The sequence below is a fragment of the Lycorma delicatula genome, chromosome 7, assembly GCF_047948215.1.
Source record: "Lycorma delicatula isolate Av1 chromosome 7, ASM4794821v1, whole genome shotgun sequence".
Classification (NCBI taxonomy): domain Eukaryota; kingdom Metazoa; phylum Arthropoda; class Insecta; order Hemiptera; family Fulgoridae; genus Lycorma; species Lycorma delicatula.
Window position 1 is genome coordinate 106,562,150 of NC_134461.1, and position 23,315 is coordinate 106,585,464.

A 23,315-nucleotide genomic window follows, 5' to 3' on the forward strand; every position below is an offset into this window, starting at 1 on the left:
TCAGTAATGTAGATATGTTAGTTGGATCTGAATTATACTTACATTTAATTAAAAAGGGGCAGATCAAGAAAGGTGAAAATTTTCCAGTTATTCAAGAAACTAAATTAGGTCGGATAATTACTGGAAGATTACAATCTACAAATACAGAAAAAAAATCTCTTTACATAACATTCATCAATTCTAAAATGAATGTTCAAAATCGGCTGAAGAAGTTTTGGGAATTAGAAGAGATTACCACTAAAACTCACACCAAAGAAGAAAACTTAGGTAAACAACATTTTTTTAGAAAACTTGAAGAGAGATAAAGATGGTAGATATATTGTGCAATTACCAAGAATTCCTAACCATATTCCTTTAGGTAACTCTCTTAATAATGCTCAACATAGATTCCTGGCGTTAGAGAGAAAACTGAACAAAGCCAGTACTCTTCGAACTACTCCATTTTCAAATTCATGAGAAATATTGGATAATCAATGATAAGAACATCATCAGATCAATTTTACACAAATGTCTGACATGTCTTCAATTCGAGGCAAAATACTCACAGCAATTAATGGGACAACTGCCAAAACATTGTATTGAAATTACTTGCAAGGCATTCACCAACTGTAAAATAGACTATGCAGGATATTTATTATGTCAAGGAGGACAACTCCGTGCCCTTCCTGGTGTTGATAGTGATTCATGTTGTGAGTTTCTTTCTTGTGAGTGTGAAGTGATTGTTCTTGTCCTTGATTTTTTCATTAAATTTTATCTTGTCTTTTCCTTATCTTTTTAGTCAATTTCCTTCAGATTCTTTCCTATTTCTCTGATCCATCTGCGTCAAGATATTTTAGCAAGGAAGACTAGATTTATCAGGCTATGTTAATTTACAGATTCATCACATTTGGTCCTGAGAGAATCTGTATATATTGAAACTGGATTTTATTTATAAAATACAAGATTTTTTACACAGTATGCAGAAAGTGTGAAATCAGAAAAATCTTTTAACAACTTGGAAAGTTGTTAAGGCATTATTCGGTAGTTTATTTCATGTTTGGAGATGAATGTGTTACTTTCAGCTGTATGGTACAACAGCTCTCACTACTTTGAGCACCATCAAATTTTTAAGAGAATTTTTTGATCATCATTTGATTAATCACAGACTATGGCCCCATTGTTGCTCAGATTTGATTCCAATGTACTTTTTTCTATGGTGTTTTATTAAGGATAGTTTTTTCTCAGTATCTGAAACTAAATTAATGGGATTTAATAACAAGTGATGAAAGTATGATGCTTAACATGTTCGCTGCAGTACGTTGCATATATGTGCTGTAATATAAAATGCTGTGTGCTTGTCTTCATTTGCGTAATTCCAGTACAGTGCGAATTGGTAAGTTATTTAACTTAACTCTCATGCTGTACGTGCCTCATTGTTACCATATTGTACTTGACTGTGCGTTATTTTATTTTTATGTGCATATTTTATTTTTCTTTATAAACTAAAAATATTTTTTAAAACGATTTTATAGTCTACGTTATTTCTCAGAAAACATGTGAACTAACTCTAGTTGAAAGAGTTCTTTTATGCATATTCTTACTTAGGATCTGTTTGTAATAAAGTAAAAATAAATCAATTTGTTAATTTGGATGATGTTTACAAGCAGGAGTATAGACATTTTATGTGAAGTGATTCAGACCCAATTATCTGGAAATAAATTTTATGTTTATCTAGTGTTTATACTATTAAAATATAAATTCGATTGGATATTTTTTAAACAAAAATATTTCAACATATATTTCATTTAGGAATAATAAGTTGAAAAATCAGAATGGGGTGAGTAATGTATTAGACAATGTAATACAATTAATTTAATTTATAAATAAGAACCAGCATTTATAACATTAAGTAATATGAATATTTTATTGAACAACTTGTGATAAAAATATATCAAAAAGGGAATAAAATTGGAAGAAAGAATTTAAAAAACAATGTGATATGCGGTATGGCACAAATGTATACCGAATGAAAATCCAGGATCAAACAGTTCAGCATACACAGTAAATCCGTATAAAACTACATGCACAGTACAAAACCTCAGGATGGCTAATATGCCCCATAAAGCATAGTGGGTAAAACTATATGGCATCATAGTTGCTCATAGAGCAAGATGGTTAAGTTCCCTATTTTATCCGCCGCAGTGAATGTGTTAAGAAGGTATTCTGTAATGTGTTGTGTCATGTTAACTTATGTAAAGAAGTCAGTGTTGGTCATTTATTATAAGATGACACCAAAATACATTCTTTTTGCATTTCTCTAATTTTGTTCTCAGTTATATTTTGTAGAACTCCTAAACATCAGTTATACGTATAACATTGCAGTTTGTATATGATAGTTTAATAAATAAACTTATCTACTTTATATTTAATATAATGAACTCATTAAAAAGGTTTCAGCATTCTTTTCTTGAAGTAAATTTTTTCCTCTGTTTTTATAATTATTTTTTATCTTTAAATATTTGTATTCATTTAAAAAAGAAAAGAAAGTTAATCTCTTCATTAATTTTAATTCATATGTGATCTTTTTTTAACATTTAATACTTGTGAAGTAATTTTAAATTTATTTAACATCTTTCATGTAAAATATTTATTGTAATTTAAATGACAATTTAAAATTCAGTATTAAAAACATCCCCAATACAACATTCTTTGTTTTGTTATTTATGTGATTTTTTTTTACTTTAGGTGATGGACCTTCACCTGAGGAAGTGTTAACAGCGGTTGTTGTTAATGATACAAAAGTTGCCTTTAAATATGGTTATGGAAAATACCTTGGTTTAGGTAAAGATGGTACTGTTACAGGACGTTCTGATGCTATTGGTGGATTAGAGCAGTGGGATCTGTCTTTCAGATTGGTTCTTTTGTGTTCCAATGTATAAATTATAACACCTCTGCTTATATGTCTGTTTATTTGAATGCAAATACAAATACTTGCTTAAAACTCAAGAATCATTGTGTCAGTTTGAGTAGTCCTTTTTCTCTTTATTTATTAAACTTGGAGGATGGTTTATTCAGTTAACTCCATTATTGTATAAGCAATGAGGTTTAAATTGATAGCATATGTATTTTGTAGACATTTTTCTTGAATTATATTTTATTGTATATTTTTGGTTCTGATATAAATCATATTTTATTTTAACTGTCCATTTGGTTAAAGAGTTTGAGAAAAATTTTTTGTATGGAAATTTGGAATTTTGAAAACTCTTCACAAAAGTCAGAAAATTTTATTGTTTCATAGGTAGACAAAATAAAATTTTGTAATGAATTCAGCATTTTTAAAATCAAACTCTTAATACCTTACTAGAAGATTTTTTTCTCAAGGAAGTCTTAACCTTCTTTTTGAAATTATCTTAAAAATTACTTTGTATGAAATATTTATTAGTTAACTCTTGCTGACAAAATACATTTTTGGCATTTACTTGCTCATTAACAAAAATTACAGATTAAAAATTAACCCACTTTTTGCAGAATAATTTTTTTGCATTTAATTTAGAAAGTGGTTATAATTTATGTAAAGAAGAAAGTATCTTAGGTTTTTTGCATAAAATTTCTGTAATTTATTTTGTCTTCAGTCATTTGACTGGTTTGATGCAGCTCTCCAAGATTCCCTGTCTAGTGCCAGTCATTTCATTTCAGTGTATCTTCTGCATCTTACATTCTTAATAATTTGTTTACAATTCCAAACGTTGCCTGCCCGCACAATTTTTCCTGTCAACCTGTCCCCCCAATATCAAAGTAACTATTTCAGGATGCCTTAAGATGTGGCCTATAAGCCTCTTCTTTTAGCTATAGTTTTCCAAATGCTTCTTTTTTAATCAATTTGCCGCAGCACTTCTTCATTTGTTATTTTATCCACCCACCTGATTTTTAACATTCTCCTATAGCACCACATTTCAAAAGCTTCTAATCATTTCTTCTCAGGTACTTCGATTGTCGAGGTTTCACTTCCGTATGAAGCTACACTCCAAACATATACCTTCAAAAATGCTTTCCTGATGTTTAAATTAATTTTTGATGTAAGCAAATTATATTTATGATTGAAAGCTCATTTCGCCTATGCTATTCGGCATTTTGTATCACTCCTGCTTCATCCATCTTTAGTAATTTTACTTAACCAAATAACAAAATTCTTTTACCTCCATAGTCTTATCTCGTCTTATTTTTATATTCAATGGTCCATACATTTCATTACTTTCGTTTTGTTCTTGTTTATTTTCATGTGGTAGTTCTTGCAAAGAACTTCTTCCATGTCGTTTATTATTTCTTCTAAATCGTTTTTACTTTGGGCTAGAATTACTACATCAGCAAATCATAGCATCTTTATCTTTTCACCTTGCACTGTTACTCCAGATCTAAATTGTTCTTTAACGTCATTAACTGCTAGTTCTACATAAAGATTAAAAAGTAACAAGGATAGGGAACATCCTTGTCAGACTCCCTTTTTTATTACTGCTTCTTTCTTATGCTCTTTGATTATTACTGTTGTAGTTTGGTTCCTGTAAATGTTAGTTGTTGTTCTTCTAACTCTGTACTTAAATCCTAAACTTTTTAAAATGGTGAACATTTTATTCCTGTCTATGTTATCAAATGTCTTTTCTAAGTCTATAAATGCTATGTATGTTGGTTTGCTTTTGTTTAATCTTCCTTCTGCTATTAATCTGAGTGATAAAATTATTTCCAGTGTCCCTATACGTTTTCTGAAACCAAATTGGTCTTTTCCTAATACTTCTTCCTCTCTCCTCTCAATTCTTCTGTATAGAATTCTAGTTAAGATTTTTGATGCATGAGTAGTTAAGTTAATTATTCTGTATTCTTCACATGTATCTGCTCTTGCTTTCTTTGGTATCATGACAGTAATACTGTTTTTAGCCTGACGGAACTTCCCCTTTTTTGTAAATATTACACATGAGTTCATATAATCTATATCACTGCCTCACTGCACTGTGCAGTAATTCTGCAGGTATTCCAGGAGCCTTACTGTCATTCAGATCCTTTAATGCTGAATTAAATTCAGTTCTCAGTATTGTATCTCTCTTTCATCCTTTTTGACTTCTTCTTATTCCTGTATAAGTCAATTCCTCCATGTAACTCTTCATATTCCACCCACCTATCAAACTTTTCTTTCATATTATAAATCGGTTTACCATCTTTGTTCAACACATTATTAGATTTCAACTTATGTACCACAAAATTTTCCTTAATTTTCCTTTCCTTCCTTAACGTCTGTTTTACCAATGATCATTTTGCTTTCCACTTCTGAACACTTTTCTTTTGCTAATTTGCACTTCCTGTTTATAGTATAACTTAATTGTCAGTAGTTCCTTTGACCATTTTCATCATTAGTGTTCTTATACTTTCTATGTTCATCTATCAGCTGTAATATATCCTCTGATATCCAAGGTTTTTTACCAGTTTTCTTTGTTCCACATAGGTTCACTTCTGCTGATTTAACAATTTCCTTTATTCTCCCATTCTTCTTCTATATATTCTCTACTTTATCTTTTTTACTCTGACCTCTTGCAATGTCTTCCTCAAAAATCTTCTTTTCTGCATCTTCATCAAGCTGCTCTAAATTCCACCGATTCATCTGACACCTTTTATTTAGGTTTTTAAACCCCAGTCTACATTTAATTATCACTAAATTAGTGTCGCTATCAGTGTTTACTCTGATATGCTGTGCAGTTGACAAGTTGATTTTTAAATCTTTGCTTAACCTAATATAATTTATCTGTTACCTTGCAGTATTGTCCAGCTTTTTCCATATGTTATTTCTATTATGATTCTTAAACTGGGTGTTCGGAATTACTATATTCCCAACAAATTACTAAATTCGTGTAAAACTCAATAAGTCAGCCCCCTCTTTCATTCCTTTTGCCCAGCCTGTATTCCCTTCTATGTATTTCCTTCTATGCCTTTTCCAGTGCTTGCATTCCAATCTCCAACTATTATTAAATTTTCAATCCCTTTTATGTGTTTAATTACTTCATCTACACATTACCTCATCATCATCATCACAAGTTGGGCACTTGTAGGCATATGCCAACAACTTTTTTTTAGCTGACGATTTTTAACGTCTATATAGATGTTATCAATTATAGTCGGCTTAGGTTTTGATTTTATCCTGATTACAGTGATTCTATCCCTAAGCTTTTTGAAATATTCTACTCTCTTCCCTATCTTCTTGTACATTACACTATCTCAACTGCCTGCCCTTTATTTGACACTGAATTAATTCTAAAATCATCTGAGCAAAAGTCGTTTTCCTCTTCCCACCAAACCTGTATGTCCGCAAAACCATTTGCGGACATACCGCAAATTCATTGTATCAATGAAGGACACTGCTATAAGTGCCAGTAAACAGATTGACTTATGATGAAATTAGAAATGGTTACTGGCTGCTTGGATGGACTGATCAACAAGCTCTGTAGTTTGTTGATCAACAAAAGACAACTTGTTAAAGTTGTCTTTTGTTATTTTAGATACCATCATGAATATAGTATTAAGACATTTTTTTAAGATTTTTTTTTAACCAAATGTTATCTGAAGATTATTAATTTATAAAACATTTTTTTTTAAATGTATTAAAAGTACTAAATACTTTAATACTAATGTATTAAAGTCTTTAATAGCTTTTCATTGATTTCACATTTTGAGTTTGTAACACTTAGAAAATTATATTACACTAATAGAAAGTTATACATACAGGATGGAAAATTGGCACTATTATTATGGCAAGTTGTACTGGCCATTTTATGTCAATAAGAGAATCAGATGATACTTTGGTAGCTGTCAGTCAAACTGCTGGTGAAAATGAAATGGTAGTAGTTAGATCCTCTGCTCTTAGAGAAACTGATAAGAAACCTGAGATACCTGTTGAGGAACAAGGAAGCTTATCAGAAATTGAAGTCAATTATGTGTAAGTATTGTTTTCTAGATGAAATTAGATGTTAAGTTTTAGCATTTTAGTGTTAAAGTTTTAAGTTTTAACAGTAGAATGTTAAGTTTTAACATTTGTTGTAACAATGTAAAATTTTACCATTCTCTTATATTAGTGTATTTCAGAAGTATTTATTATTTTTTTTTGGTGGAGGCTTTTCTGTGGTTCAACATGTTTTTTTTTTATATACTCACATTTTTAAGATTAATACATTAAGTTTCATACATATATTTTTAAGAATTTCATTCCTATATCTGTTTGATATCAGCAGAATTATTTATATCATAAAAGCTTTTTAGTTTTATTTCCTGCCTTTGATATCCTGTTTACTTTATATATACTCTGCAATTTTATTACCTAAGAACAGAATTCTGCAACTTCTGATATATGTATTATTTTTTACTTTTAATATTTAATTCCTAATTTTCCTCATTTCAGTACATTTCGCCTTCATAAATAAGTGATGTTTCCATTGCCAGACTTTCCAAATACTTACGTTTTTAGAAAAAAAAAATTATATTAATTCAGATATTCACTATTTTTTAATATGAGTTTTTTTATTAATCGTTAATTAATCTCCTTTTGAATATCCAGCTTTAGATTAAAAATGCAGTTTTTGTTTGATTTGAAATTTAGATGTTGATGAAACCTTTTCTTAACTAAAAATATCTCACTATTCATGTCCCAAGTCATTGTTGATGTTTAACTAACTGAAATACGAACTGTGTATAAATTAATGATATTTTTCACATTTACTAAAATTCTACTTTTAATTATCTGGATTTGCTACATATATAGAAGAAAGAGTGAACATGATTGCAGCAATCCCACGGTGATCCTACACAAAGTACTTGTTAATGATAGGAAGTACAAGTCTGTTTAGAAAATAACTGAACTTTTTAATTATGCATCAACGGAGATATTTATTGATGTGCGGTTAGCAGCATTGTGTTCTGCATAATCTCCTCTGTAATCACATGTACTTGGATTGTTGATATCTCATTTAGTTTTCGTGTTATTGTTGTTTGAGTGCAACGTGTTTAAATGTTAGTAGCAATTTTTGTAATGTGCTATTTTCAGCAGCAACAACACAAGGTAAAATTTTGCGTGTAATTGAGGAAAACATTCACAGAAATGTTTCAACTTTGAAACAAGCTTACAGAGATAATTCTCTGGGTTACGCGCAATGTTATGATAGGTTTTCATGTATAAAAAGTGGTTATCAGTCAGTTGAAGATGATCCTTGACCTGGAAGGCCTTCGATTTCAACTGATGACACCCATGTTCAGAAAATCAATGATCTGGTGAGTGAAAATTGCCAATTGACTGTCAGAGAACTTGCAGAAGAGGTTAGCATCTCAGTGGATTCATGCCACAACATTTTGACTGAAAGAGACCAGAGTTGTGATGAGGCAACTCATGGTTCCTTCAACACAACAATTTGCCCACACATTCTGTTTTGCCAATTTATCAGTTTTATGCCAAAAATCAGATGACTGTCCTCCCTCAGCTTCCCTACTCGCCAGACCTGGCTCCCTGTGATTTTTCTTATTTCTGAAATTAAAATCAGCGATGAAATAACACTGTTTTGAGACTATTGACATTAAAGCAAATTCATCTCGGGCCTTAAAGATAATTTCAAATGAAGCTAACCAGAACTGCTTCGTGAAGTGGAAACACCACTAGGAAAAGTGTGTGAATATGGGAGGGGAGTACTGTGAAGGGGCAAGGACCAATATAATCTGTAAAATTATTATTAAAGAGTAAAAACATAAAGTTCAGTTAATTTCTGAACAGACCTCATAGGTGCTGGAGATTAAACACTCCAGCACATATCTAGACACATTGATAAGAGAAGCAGTTAAATTTAAATCGAATAAAAAATAGTACATAACAGCAGGCATTAGCATCCCACTAGTATTTTATTAGCAACAATGATAACTCTTTTAGTTATGCATCTATAATACTTTTGTGGTTAAGGTTAATAATACTGATATAAAACTTTTTAATGTTTCTCTAAGTGTGATCTTTGCATTGTGTTTTATATAGATTACAGACCTGTAAATAATCTTTCTGTCACCCTCAGTTTAAGAAATCTGAATATCTCTGATTACTGTGAATATCTTTCTGGAAATGTTCACAGTGTTCATTCATCACTTACTGCTCCAAGATTTGGCGGGAAGAAATCCAGATGAATGCATAAAATGGGCTTTACTGACATATTACATCACATAGCTCTGTATGAATTTTTCATTTCATTTACTATATCCCAGTAATTTGTGATTTTTTTAGACACCCAGAAACTTTTTGTAAGTGTGTTTCAATACTGTCCATGCAGTTTGTTCTATATCAATCACATAGAATTAAACATTTTATCTCTGACCAGTTCCTTATTTGTAGGCGAACAGAAATCCGTTTTTAATTTTTCTTCACTTTTGGGAATTTCTGCCTTATGTACAACAATCCTTTAATATCCTTGTTTAATTGCTTTTATAAAAATTTTTATTAATCCCAGTTTGATTTAAGTGCTGGTAATTTTTTTACCTGGAGCTAAGTTCTTGCATTTCTTCCATGACCAGTGAAACATTTCATTTCAGTTCCCTTATTTGTGGACCATAAAAATAAATCCCTTTTTGATAAAAATCACACATGTTCCAACCACACATGTTCTATGCTTTTCATGTTTTACTTTTTCAATAACAGTTCTCATAACATCATGTGTATATTTCATATTAATTTCACAACAGATCAGTATGGAAAAATATTTATTACTGTTGTGAAGCAGTACTGCTTTTTGACTATACTTGGAGAAATCAATGAAAATGTGCTGTACTTAGGTTCATGAACTTGCCCTAACTGTTATATAAGCTCATCAATATTTGTATAGTAAACTAAGTACAACAATTTCTAGTAAACTAAGTAAATTAATTTTCTTCAATAAAGTATTAAGGAACCTTTTTCTGTCAGCTTTAATAGCCCATGATATTTGTATTTTTCATTAAATTTCAACCTTACAATCCTTGCAAACTTCAAAGTCAGCTTGATTTTTTTTACAGAGTCATTAAGCTCATCTTGTGTTATAATATGTGACTTACTAGATTGTAATTCAAAGCTTTATCATATTGTCTTCTTTTATAATATCTGCATCTTCATCACTGTTTTCACAAAACGATTTTCAAGAACTTTGGGAAACAGATTGGAGTCACTGTCAAGTACAGGTCTGAATACAGTGTGTTTAGGCTTCTTAAAAATTCCAGACATATTAGTTAAACAGAAATAAGAATTTTTTAATTGATCTTTTGGTTTACACCAGCCATAGGAACACCAAATGGCCAAGGCCTTTGTGTGCGTTTTAGCCATTGTCTTAAGTTGACCGCACAGTTATTATGTATTATATGAGGCCTCATATAATATGGCCTGTATTTCGTATTATATATTTCTATATTTGTTTTTTTATATAAACCTTTTTATTTTAAACATGATTTTTCTTTGGAAAGTAAAATTAATATTATTTTTAATTGTAATCTATATTATTTAGTAGCCCATATCACTTTAATGAAATTATATTGGCAGTTATGTAGAGGCCAAGGAATACTTTTATCGTATACAGTAGACTCATAATTATCTGAGTCCGGTCAACTGAGCCTCTGGGTTAACTGAGCTAGTCAGAGGAAGATAAAACATAAAAAAAGCTGGACAATCTCATGATGAGAAACAACATTTATACATTTGACGTGCAAGATATTCTCTTCTACAGAGTTCAGAAATCATCAGTTCATCCGTCAATCTGCTCATTGTCACAGTCGCCTGTTAGTTTCAGTTATCTCTTATACAGTACATTACTTATACAACCTTTAGACCAAGGGGTACTAGACATGATGGAACAGAAATTATGGGCGAAGGCTTCTCCAGACATTGATCGCAAGATTAGCTGAAACGATGACTGTTAGGGAAGTAATAAAGAATGTCACATTAAAAAGATTTAGCATACTGGATTGGTTCAGTGAGGTGTGAGGTGGACTACTAACATTCTAAAATCTTGGAAGAATTTATCTGGCCCCTAAAAAAGTGCCAGAACAGGACAGTGTAAGTGAACTAGCCATGAGTTACTTGTTGAAGATCAAATCAACAGCAAAGATTTGTGATTGGTGCAGTGAAGATTTGCAGATGAAGGTCATCAATGAGGCAGTTATATATATTGTTAACAATGTTGAAGATAGTGAAGAGGATGACAATACGGAAGAGATAACTCCAAAATATTACACTCTGATGGGGTAAAAGTGATTGAAACCGCTCTTGCAGACAGAACAACTGGAAGATTGCATGCCACATGACATATTATCTACAGCATTGTTGTATCATTGTATCATCTAAGAGAGCACGGTGGTTGACTCAAAATTTAAGGAGACATTCAAAGACTTAAAAAAAATAATTTCATGTTTTTACATGCGTACAGTCTGTAATAATGGTTAATTTTATGTTTTTCTTACAATAAACTAATTCTGTACATTTATAACTTGTCTTTTTGTTATTTTTAGCTCAACAGCACTTAACCTCTTTATATCAGAGTTTTCCATATTAGAGGTGGTCTCGGTCCCAATTACTTTGGATAATCGCGAGTTTACTGTATACATAAGCAAATTTATCCTATTTATCAGTATGTGAAATCTCAAATTTTAAATTAATTTGTTGCTTGACATTTTTAAGTAATTTTTTGAGCCTGTTTTTTTATTGGAGCACTTTTATTCAGCACACAGTATTTTAATAAAAAAATTGCTGTTAAAGGAAAACTTATTTACTTTTTCCTTTTACAGTTCTCTTATGCCAATCTTTAAACATCAAAATTTTAATCAATCTACCTATATTAAACCACTTTTAAATTAAAGTGGTTTAAATTTAAATAGATTACATTTGTCAGGTAAAAAAAAAGTTGAATTTTGGGTTCTATTCCTTTTGAGATGTAATCTTGCGAGGTGCGACCCTTAAGAACATTAAACTCTCAAGGTTCAAATTCTGATAATAGTTCAACTTGACAAATACAAAAAAATTTAAGTTTGAGCTACATATGTTTGTTAAAAAAAAGTTACTTTTGAGATCAGAAATTTGAGTTTAACAATGTAAATAATTATTTTAAAAGTGAAGTTTCTTTGCATTAGAGTTAATGGAAAGACTGTTACAAAAAAAAATCTGAGACTTTTCAAGTTGAAAGTAATGATGTTTATTTGAAAATAATAACGTGAGAGAAAAAGTAATTAAACTATCTGTAAATAATATTTTTGTAAAAAAAACATTGCAAAGAGCCAAAGAAAACTGCAGCAAAACAAATAAAAATAATTTGCTTTTTGTAGGCATCGTTTGTTGGTAATCTTAAACATGTAACTATTTTTATTTTATGTTATAATATTATCATTCATTTGTTAGAGCTGATACCACCCCTTGACTCTTTCAACCAATTTGGGCCACTGAGTAATTGTATATACTAAATATAGTTCTAGTTATTTAATAGTTTTAGTTGATTCTTATGTTTCTTGTAGCTCTTAAAACCCTATATGTGATGTTTATCTTTGATTTCAGTAAAAAGTTTCAGAAATTTCAGGATAAAAAACTTAAAGTTAGTACTAAAAGTAAGTCTGAATTAAAGAAAGCAAGAAATTCTGGTACTCTACATCAGACACTTCTTGATCGTAGAAGTAAAATGAAAGCCGATCGTTACTGTAAATAAAGCATTTTCTACTACACTTTAAAAGGTAAGAATTTATATATATATATATATATATATATATATTAAATATTGTATTGTATTCAGTGCAGTATTTTATACTGTATGTTGTATTGTATTCAATTCAATATTGTTTAATGTATTGTATATTATATTATGTTTGGTACAATAATCAGTACAGTATTGAGTTTAAAGAATTTTTCACAAATTTGAGAAAAATGAAAGAATTTTGAGAAAATTGAAAAATTACTAGCAAATTTGTGAAAAGAATTCCTTGCAAATTTGTGAGAAGTTAAAGGATTTCTTGCAGATTTGACGAAAATTACAAAATTTCTCACAAATTTGAGAAAAATTTAAGAATAAATATATATATTTGTTATCATTTGTGTTATATTTACGTATTTTATTTGTATTATAATTGATTAAAAACAAATTGTTAATTTTATTTTTAGTAATTTATTTATTTATGATACAATTTTTCCATTTTAATACACTAAATAAAAATAAGAATATTTTAAATTACAGCTCTGGCATAAATTCATGTCTGTTTTTCTTAATATTTCAAGTTAATAAAATTCTGACTTATAGAACTTACAGTAATAATGGTAACAAATTGTAGTGATAAAATTCCTCCCTGTCAAGTTTAACAGTTAGATACTTTTTCTTTCTTTTCTTTAGCCCCTGTGTCAGGTATTACTTCAGAGGATGACATGTATGAGTAAAGTGAGGTGTAGTCTGTACAGTTTCAGGTCAACCATTTATTTATAAGGTGTGTGGTTAATTGAAACCCAACTACCAAAGAACATCAGTATCACAATCTAAAATTTAAATCCGTATGAAAGTAACTGTCTTTACTAGGATTTAAACATTGGAACTCTCGACTTCGAAATCAGCTGATTTGCGAAGATGCGTTCACCACTAGACTAACCTGGTGGGGTAACAACTAGATATTTAGATTGATATTGCATTTACTTCATTGAACTTTTTTTATTTCAAATCATCAAATCATATTATATTTTGACATTGATAATGCTACATCGGTAACAGGTATACTGCGTACAGTACCACTGAGTATATTGCAGTCAACATATATACAATCTCATAGTTACAAATATTACAGTCTTGTATTTATACTACAAGATTATTTTTAAGATTAGTCACTGAAAATTCTTCATAAATTGTGTAATACTGTAAAAAAGTGAAAATGAGATCTAGAATATATTATTTACATTAATGCACATGTCTTATTTCATATCCTTTTTTAAAAGTAATCAACTTCCTGATAAGCTGCCAGAAATCTTACAAAAACAACAATTTAAAGTAATTGTACTTACCCAATCTTATATATATAAAACTGAATGATTGTTTGCCCCATATGCGTTCCTATGCCATTCGTCTGATTGCGATGAAACTGGTGAGTTGTTGTGGGCATCCCCACGAAGGTTTCTCTCTGGTTTAGTTTGAACCCGCTATGTGGCGCTGGGGTCAAGATATTTTGAAAAATTATATTAATGGTCCGATTTGGATGAATGGCATAAGAACACATATGGGACAAACAAACAAACTTCGCTATTGCTAGATTTGTATATATATATACAAATCTAGCAATAGCGAAGCACTGCCAAGTCAGTTAGTTACGTTATATAATTAAAGAAACTATTATTAATTTTAAAAAATAAACAAATTGCTGATTTCTATAGATTACTAATTATTATAGACATGATGATATCACAATTCAACATGTCTTCTACTGAAATAGACTGTAATATACTCAGTGGTACTGAACGCAGTATACCTGCTACCAGTGTATATTTATAAAATATACATATATATATATATATATATATATATATAATTCAGGAAAGAGAACATGGTGATGATCGTTTGCGAACTGTCGCATGAAGTTTCTTTCTCACAGTGCACCAGACATGCTAACAGAACCAAAATAAAATCTTTCCAATGAAAAAGTCCTGCCAGTTCACCGGACACAACACAGGATGCTACAACAAGGCAACCCCATTTGCATGACGATCTAGGCAATTTCATTCTGTGCAATATAACCCCAGTATGCAATTAATTGCCGAACTTTAACCATCAATCTATTTTTAATTCTAATACATTACGAGAGCCCGCTTATAACGCGCTCAATACTTACTATTTACAGAATGCTTATGTTCCTTCCGAAGATGTCTGCAATTAACGCAATTCGAGCGCTTCGACTTCTTAGGATACTCCTCTTGTTTATGACTCTCATCCTGAAAGTGGAACCACATCACCACCAGATGATTACACAGTTCAGCTGTGTTCAACTGGCGGCATTTGTCCCAACGTTGTACGTCTTCATGTTCTTTGGCCTTACACAAACAGAAGTCAATAAACTACCTGCCCTCTGGAACTGGACGCCTTAAAATAGTTTAGAACTCGCCTGGAAGACAGCAAATTGTCTGACGGTGATCTCCTGTTGGTCGAGGGTGGCTAATGCGCGGAGGTGGAATTCCAAGCCACTGATTGTGGATACACGAGCTAGTTTGTCATGTGGGGAGTCGGCGTATCGATATATCAAACACAAAATATATTCAAAGTCCTCACAGAGACAATTACAATGGGGATCACTCTTTCTAATTTTTCCAACTTCCTGTTCATCCCAGACCTAAACCATCACGGATATGCATCGATCCGGGCCTCGGCTATCTTGTGACATGAAATCCAAAAAACCCCAAACATTACCCCCCCCCCCCACCAAAAAAATCTTCGCCAGCACAAATTTTGCTGTTTGTGGGCTTTTCACATTTCGTTTTGGTGGGATATATTGTGTCAGGGTTCAGATAGGGCAGGTTTTAAATTTATTTCTTCAAATCATTTATAAAATATACATGTATATAAATAAATATATATAGTTCAAGAAAGACAACATGGTGATGATCGTTTGCGAACTGTCACATGAAGCTCCTTTCTCACAGTGCAGCAGACATGCTAACACAACCAAAATAAAATCTTTCTGATTTTATCTTTTTAAACTGATAAAAACAGTACAGTATATATTATCAGAAGTTTATTATATATATAAATTCAATTACTTCATAATATATTGACGATAGTGTTAATGAAATTTATTATTAAATGAAAGATAAACCACAAATACAGTAATTATTCGTGTTAAACTTAACCATATTAATATCCAAGAATTGATTTTCACAGGATCCTGCATCTTCAGTTGGTATTGAATTTTATAATTATATTATATATAATTCTTTTAAAAAATTTGCTATACAGAGAGCAATCTAAAATAACAAATTTTTAAAAGAAGTATATATAATGTAATTATAGAATTCAATACCAACTGAAGATGCGGGATGCCATGAAAATCAATTCTTGGAAATTAATATGGACAGTATAATTTATTAATTATTGTGTTTTGTTGGTTTATATTTCATATAATGTTGAAAACATATATATTATTTAGTTATATATATTTATTAAAACATATATATTTATTTATTTTTTTTCTAATGTTTGATAATTATCAATGAAAATCACATACAAACACAAGATAGTATGAATCCATGGATTCATCATCAGTTATATAATATTATATCAGGTAATGCACTACCATCATTCAATGTAATAATGTAAAGTTGTCATGTTCAACTAAATTAGATTGAATTTAATTCATTTGGTCATGCCAATGATAGTTTTTACATGCACCTGGCATTCTCTGCCCACGCCTCAACCCTGCAATGCACCCATCTTAATTCTTACCCACTAATAAAAAAAAAAAAACTAAACATAAATCCACTTAAGTGCACCTATTTTTAATCGTTCATGTTTACTGGTTTCATTAGATATTATAGTATATGAATGTTTAAACCTTATAATTTGTTTTTCAACGTTACAAATTTATGTTAAGCATCATTTTGTATAATTATTGAATTTATATTTTTTTTATTTTCATTTTTAGATGCTGTTTATTGTGTTCTGTAAATTTAGCTACAAATTTTCCCTAATTTTTTTTTCATGATTTCCTGAATCATCATTATACGTCTGAATTATCTGATAGGTGTAGCCATCGAAAATGTTTTCTTTGTGGTGTTTTACATGTCGTCCCATCGCACAAGAATTATTGATGGATTTTTGGATGCATTAAAAGACCAGAATCGTTTCTTTTCATTTCAAATTAAATCCGATTTTTATTATTCTTATTCAAATTTACTCACATGTAAATCAACGAAAATACTGTTACATTACACCAAATTTTTCTTTCCAATAGCGTAATTTCTTTTCAATTGTTTCGGTTTTACCACTGAAAACGAATTGGGCGATATATTCTAAAAGTACTAATGTAAAATATATTTAATAACAATTTACAAATTTATCAAATCCCAAAAAATATTTATCCTTTTATAAATCATAAACTGTTACGTTGCACAAGACGTTATATCATTTTACATATCAAATGTATGTCTTTTTCACGGGCAACTGTAAAAAATACATAGGCTAAAGTTTTTAAATTTTACATAAATATTTTAAAAGCAGAGGATTATTTAAGAATTACTAAACGATTAGGAACCGGTATTCATTGGTTTTAAAAATTTGGTGAAAATTTATTTGTCAATGAGTACATCTACAACCGTCACTTAGCGCACGTGGAATACAACATTATCTTACACAAACCTCATTTTAATCTTCCGATAAATATCATCCAACGACAAAACATATTCTTCATCTCGTATTGCTGATATTACGCTCAAATATCACCGCCCCCAAAGATTACGTGAGTAACTAACAAATCAAAGTACCGTATTTTCCTAATCGATCAACATTATGAAACCCATTGACCAATGAAGCCATCAGAAATGTTTTCTTTGTGGTGTTTTTCTGCATGTTGTCCCGTCGCAGAAGAATTATTTCAAGATTTTGGAAGCATTAAAGGACTGGAATATACGTTACTTTTCATTTTAAATTAAACTCGATTTATATTATTCTTTTTCAATTTTACTCACATGAAAATACTCTTACACTACACCAAATTTTTCTATTTATAACAGCAATATCTCTTCAAATGTTTCGGTTTTACTTTCAAAATGAACGGGGCGATATACTCTAAAAGCAGTAATGTAATATAATTCAGCAAATTCAGCTACAATCTTACAATAATTTTTGTCACGATTTCCTGATTCATTGTTACACAGACGTCTCAAATATCTGATAGGTGAATCCATTAGAAATTGCAGATGCTGCTTACTGCAAACCGATAAATTCAGGCTAGATTTATTTTTAGATACACATTTTTATGATCACTTCATTGTGTGATCATAAAAATTGTAAAACATGATCCATTGATCATGTTTCACAATTTTCTAATCAGGAATGAGTGATTTGCATTTAAGACATTTCTTCTAATGAAATGGTTTTTTTAGACCCTACTATCCCATTCACTTAAAAAACAAGAATAACTAGTATAACCAACCTTCTAATCACCATAAATATTCCATTCATACACTGGATATTGGACCTTTTCCAAATGTGTGCCATTTTTCCATGCAGTGTGAAGCCATGATAAACAATGGATATATGGGGCCCAGGCTCTTGTTTGGTTTCGGTCTTTACACCCAAAAGAAACCTAATAACACTTTTTTACTAATGGAGTAAGGTTTTGCCTTTGGGACTTGAGCGTTACTTCACCACATATATAACAAAATTTTTTAGTAACATTTAAACAAAGTCTAGGCATTTTTAACTAATGATTAACTAAAAGAAATAATGTTGTAAAAATGTAATACACAATAATTCAAACACACAATGACATGTTTACTGGTTCACAACAGTAGCAACACTACCCACTGAGTTAGCTCATTTGGGTTATATCATATTTACAATGCACTAGGAGCTTTTAATTGACAAAGGACAAATGGACAAAAAAAAAATTATTAACATATTTAAAAAAATTGAAATAAAATAACTGTGGGTGATGGAGAAATTCCGAATACATATTTTACAACAGGATTAAAAACTGCACGAGAATCAATAAGTACCCAGACAAAAATCATATTGACCAGTGTTATACTAAAACAAATTACTTTTTTTTAATCAAAACATGTTATTATAAAAGATCTGCAATACCTGAATTGCTATCAGGGGTGGAATTTTCATCCAATAAAGTTTTCCCGACTCTCAAGAAACTGAACACTACAATAAAAAATGGAATAAATGTAAAAATATTTTAGTTTTTAATGAAAGTGATCCTTAAAATTAAGTGGTCCTTAAAATTAGTTTTTTTGAAGGTAGAGTACATTTTTTTTAGAAAACTGTTCATTTATCATATTTCAACTTTTGTAATTTTGATGAGGCTAGAGGCCCTTGAGAATCAAGGGCTTGATCCTTATAGATGTGTTTATTACCTTTAAAAATGGAATAAATGTAAAAATATTTTAGTTTTTAATGAAAGTGATCCTTAAAATTAAGTGGTCCTTAAAATTAGTTTTTTTGAAGGTAGAGTACATTTTTTTAGAAAACTGTTCATTTATCATATTTCAACTTTTGTAATTTGATGAGGCTAGAGGCCCTTGAGAATCAAGGGCTTGATCCTTATAGATGTGTTTATTACCTTTGATGTACAAAAGTAAAATCTTTTTTACAAGTAGTAAGACATTGAAATTATAAATAAGAATTAAAACATATTTTCACAGTTACTCTTAATTAAATACATTTATACATTTCCGTTTACTTTATGCATGTTAACTAAATGATTAATATTGCAAAGACAAGTTCAATAAATAAAAACAAATAAAATACAACAATATTAATTGTTCTTTGTTTTCACCCAGGTTAATTTACGACAATAAAACAATAAATTCACATTAACTTTTTATAGTGATTGCTCATAGTTAACACAACACGTGAAATGTTTGTAAATCATTTGAGGGCCAGCCTTAGTCATTTTTGAAGTCTGGTTGTGAATCATAAATTGGACGATGTACACATAGTTCGTGGAATTTTTTCAATAGAAATAATCTTTGTCAGACTTCAAATATTTTGTATACAGATAGGTTTTGGTGAGTCATAAATAGAATTACAATATATTGCTGTATTTCTTTTTTTAACAAACAAAATAATATTAAAGCAAAATGAATTTCTTTATATACAAATAAGTTTTGGTGAATATATATATTGCTGGCCTCCATGGCATGAGTGGTAGTGTCTCAGCTTTTCACCCTGAGGTCCCAGATTCGGCCTCCAAACCTGGGAAAAAATGCCAGGCACAGTATTTTTACACATACTAAAAATCATTCATCTCATCCTGTGAAGCTATACCAAACAGTGGTCCCAGAGATTAAAAAAAATATATATATATTACATTGTATATGTGCATTGTATGTGATTATATATTGTATTATATATATTATATTCAATTCAATATTGTTTATTGTATTGTATTATATTTATGAATTGTATTCAATATTCAGTATTGAGTTTAAAGAATTTTTCACAAATTTGAGAAAAATTGAAGTATAAATATAATATTTGTAATTGAATACATATTTGTTATTATTTGTATTATATTTATGTATTTTATTGTATTACAACTGATTAAAAAAAAAAGTTAATTTTATTTTTAATAATTTATTTATTTATGGTACAATTTTCTATTTTAGTACACTAGATAAAAATAAGAAAATTTTAAATTACAGCTCTGGCATACATTCATGTCTGTTTTTCTTAATACTTTAAGTTAAAAAAATTCTGACTTATAGGACTTGCAGTAATAATGTGTAATAAATAGTACTGATCAAATTCCTCACTGTCAAATTTAACAACTAGATACTTAGATGTAAACATTCCACTTACTTCATTGAACTTTTTTTATTTAAAATCATCAAATCATACTATAGTTTAACAATGATAATGTTACATCAGTAGCAGGTATACTACATACAGTACCACTGAGTATATTACAGTCTACAAATATACAGTCTCGTAGTTACAAATATTACAGTCTCGTACTTACACTAGGAGATTATTTTTAAGACTAGTCACTGAAAATTGTTCATAAATTGTATAATACTGTAATATTATTGCAAAAAAAAAAGAAAATAAAATCAAGAATGAATTATTTACTTTAATGCATCTATCTTATCCTTACTTCATATCCTTTTTTAAAGTAATCAACCTCCTGATAAGCTGCAAGAGATCTTACACAAACAACAATATAAAGTAATTGTACTCACCCAATTACTTATAGAATTAAAGAAACTATTATTAATTTTAAGAAATAAACAAATTGCCGATTTCTATAGATTACTGATTATTATAGTGGACCTGATGATATCACAATTCATCATGTCTACTACTGAAGACTGTAATATACTCAGTGGTACTGAATGCAGTATACCTGCTATCAATGTGTGTGTATGATGCATGTATTGTTTTTTCTGCTAACATCTAAACTAAGGTATGCGATAATTGCAGTATGCATCTTCATTAGTACTCAAAGATCAATGATCTTAAAGAAATCTAAAGAAAAAACCTTGCAAATCAATTAAATACCAATTTAAAAAAAAACTGTTTTGATTTTCTCAATAAAATGCAGGTACTGAACACATGATCTAACACAATCTTAGAGTAAATAAACATAGTTAATAAAATATGATAAACATTTATTTTATAGTTCTTCGATGATGAAGTGGGTGCATTATTCTTAAAAGAGAAACACATGGAGCTTCAAACATAAGTGATATTATAAATGCAAGAACATATGAAGAAATGGTGAATCCAACAAAATTTACAACCTGTAACAAAAAAGTAAAAAAAAAATTATCAAATATACAAACAGAAAATATTAAAAAATAAATAATTTTAACAAAACAGTCTAATTAGTGAATCAAATCATCAAAATTTCAATTCAAAGTCGTTGGGAGTGTAGTAATCGTAGTAATCAGTAAAAAAAAATAATTTTAAACAAAAACAATATTAAAAAGTAAATAATTTAAACTAAAAACAAGGGAATCAAGTTGCCTGATCAAAATATTTGAAGTCATCAGGAGTAATAAAGTACCTGGAAGTAGTAGTTGTCACCAGTAATAGTAGTAGTAGTAGTATGTAATTAATAGCAACATTAATTATTTTTTAAATGTTAACATTTAATTAATATTGTTATTATATAGAATGAAATATTATTTCAAATAAATAAAAATAATGTAAATAAATACCATTAGATCACGTGATATATGTGCTGGGCTTTCAGTTCCTAAAACAGCACTACGCAATATTTGTGGATGTAGCAGATATACACAATATGTTAGTCGACTGAAAGGATACAAATACTTCCATGAAAGAATTGTATTCACCCAACCTGTAATAAAAAAATACATTAATCATTAAAAACCAAGGTCGATGTACCTATTCTTCTCAATTATATTGTCAATCATTACATTTAAAAATTATGTGTAATGTAGAGTAATAATAATGTCTATTTTGATACTTCAATCTTTTTTTGTTAAATTTACTTTTAAATGCTTGTGTCTATTAACTTTATTGTTATTTTACAGATGTCTTCTTATGACAATAAACTGTTTAATCAATATTTATCACTGAGGTTATCAATACTTACACTACAAGATTATTTTTAAGATTAGTCACAGAAAATTCTTCATAAATTGTTTAATACTGTAATATTATTGTAATAAAAGTGAAAATGAAATAAAGAACATTTTATTTACTTTAATGCATCAGTGTTATGCTTATTTCATATCCTTTTTTAAAGTAATCAACTTTCTAGTAAGCTGCCAAAGATCTTACACAAACAATATAAAGTAATTGTACTCACCCAATTATTACTTTATAAAATTAAAATAACTATTATTAATTTTAAGAAATAAACAAATTGCTGATTTCTATAAATTACTGATTATTATTAATATTATTACACTAGTCAACATAAAATTTGTATCTAACACGTTACACAACTTTTCTCAATATAATGTGGGTGCTAATTTCAAATATACTTTTAAAATTGTATTACTATGTGAAGGTTTTACATAAATCGTACTTTTATAAAAATTTTTATCATTCATTTTGATTAACTACTGGTTACAATTAAGAATAATTTCTGTATTTTTACTTTTAAACATTATGCATACTTGCTTAATAAAGAAAAAAAAAAATATATATACACTGCATCATGAGAAGTAAACATGCATAAACATGTCTGTATGGTGACATCATAGAGAGTACATCTGCTACTGACTACTACAGAGTTCAAAATATTCAGTTGACTTCACTTGTCTAACCTGTGTGTTGTGTTTCTCAGAGTTATTAGTGTTTTGTTATAGTTTGATGAATTCCTTATAATACAAAACTAATTTTCCTTGTTTTTATCTGCTACAAGTCTTCTGCTAAGTTCGTGGATGTTCAAATCATAGACAATTTTTGTTATATCTGTGGTAAATTTACACCTAAATCTCAAAGAAAGACTACTTCTGGATTACTAAAACAGCTTATAAATTTCATTTTGATTGTGCCCTCAGGGATCAAGATAAATTCTGGGTGCTCATGTTATTTGCATACTGTGCTTAGAAACTGTATATGAATGACTGAAAGGGAAACAACAAACCATGCCTTTTG

General features: G+C 29.5%; 2 protein-coding genes across 2 annotated transcripts in view; one reads left to right on the forward strand and one right to left on the reverse strand.

Moving 5' to 3' along the window:
• The first annotated feature begins 553 nt into the window (after positions 1–553).
• On the forward strand, positions 554–12,698 carry LOC142328355 (protein FRG1 homolog). Its single transcript, XM_075372062.1, has 4 exons — positions 554–689; positions 2,725–2,877; positions 6,739–6,955; positions 12,551–12,698. The coding sequence occupies exons 1-4, from the start codon at positions 554–556 to the stop codon at positions 12,696–12,698; spliced, it is 654 nt and encodes a 217-aa protein (XP_075228177.1).
• An 8,586-nt stretch (positions 12,699–21,284) lies between these two features.
• Positions 21,285–23,315, reverse strand: part of LOC142328356 (O-acyltransferase like protein-like) — an 82,464-nt gene continuing 80,433 nt past the window's right edge. Inside the window, exons 15-16 of the mRNA XM_075372064.1 lie at positions 21,902–22,044; positions 21,285–21,481 (exon numbers count right to left, since the gene is read on the reverse strand). Of these exons, the coding sequence (XP_075228179.1) occupies positions 21,350–21,481; positions 21,902–22,044 (275 nt within the window). The 3' untranslated portion in view covers positions 21,285–21,349. The remainder of the gene's footprint in view (positions 21,482–21,901; positions 22,045–23,315) is intronic.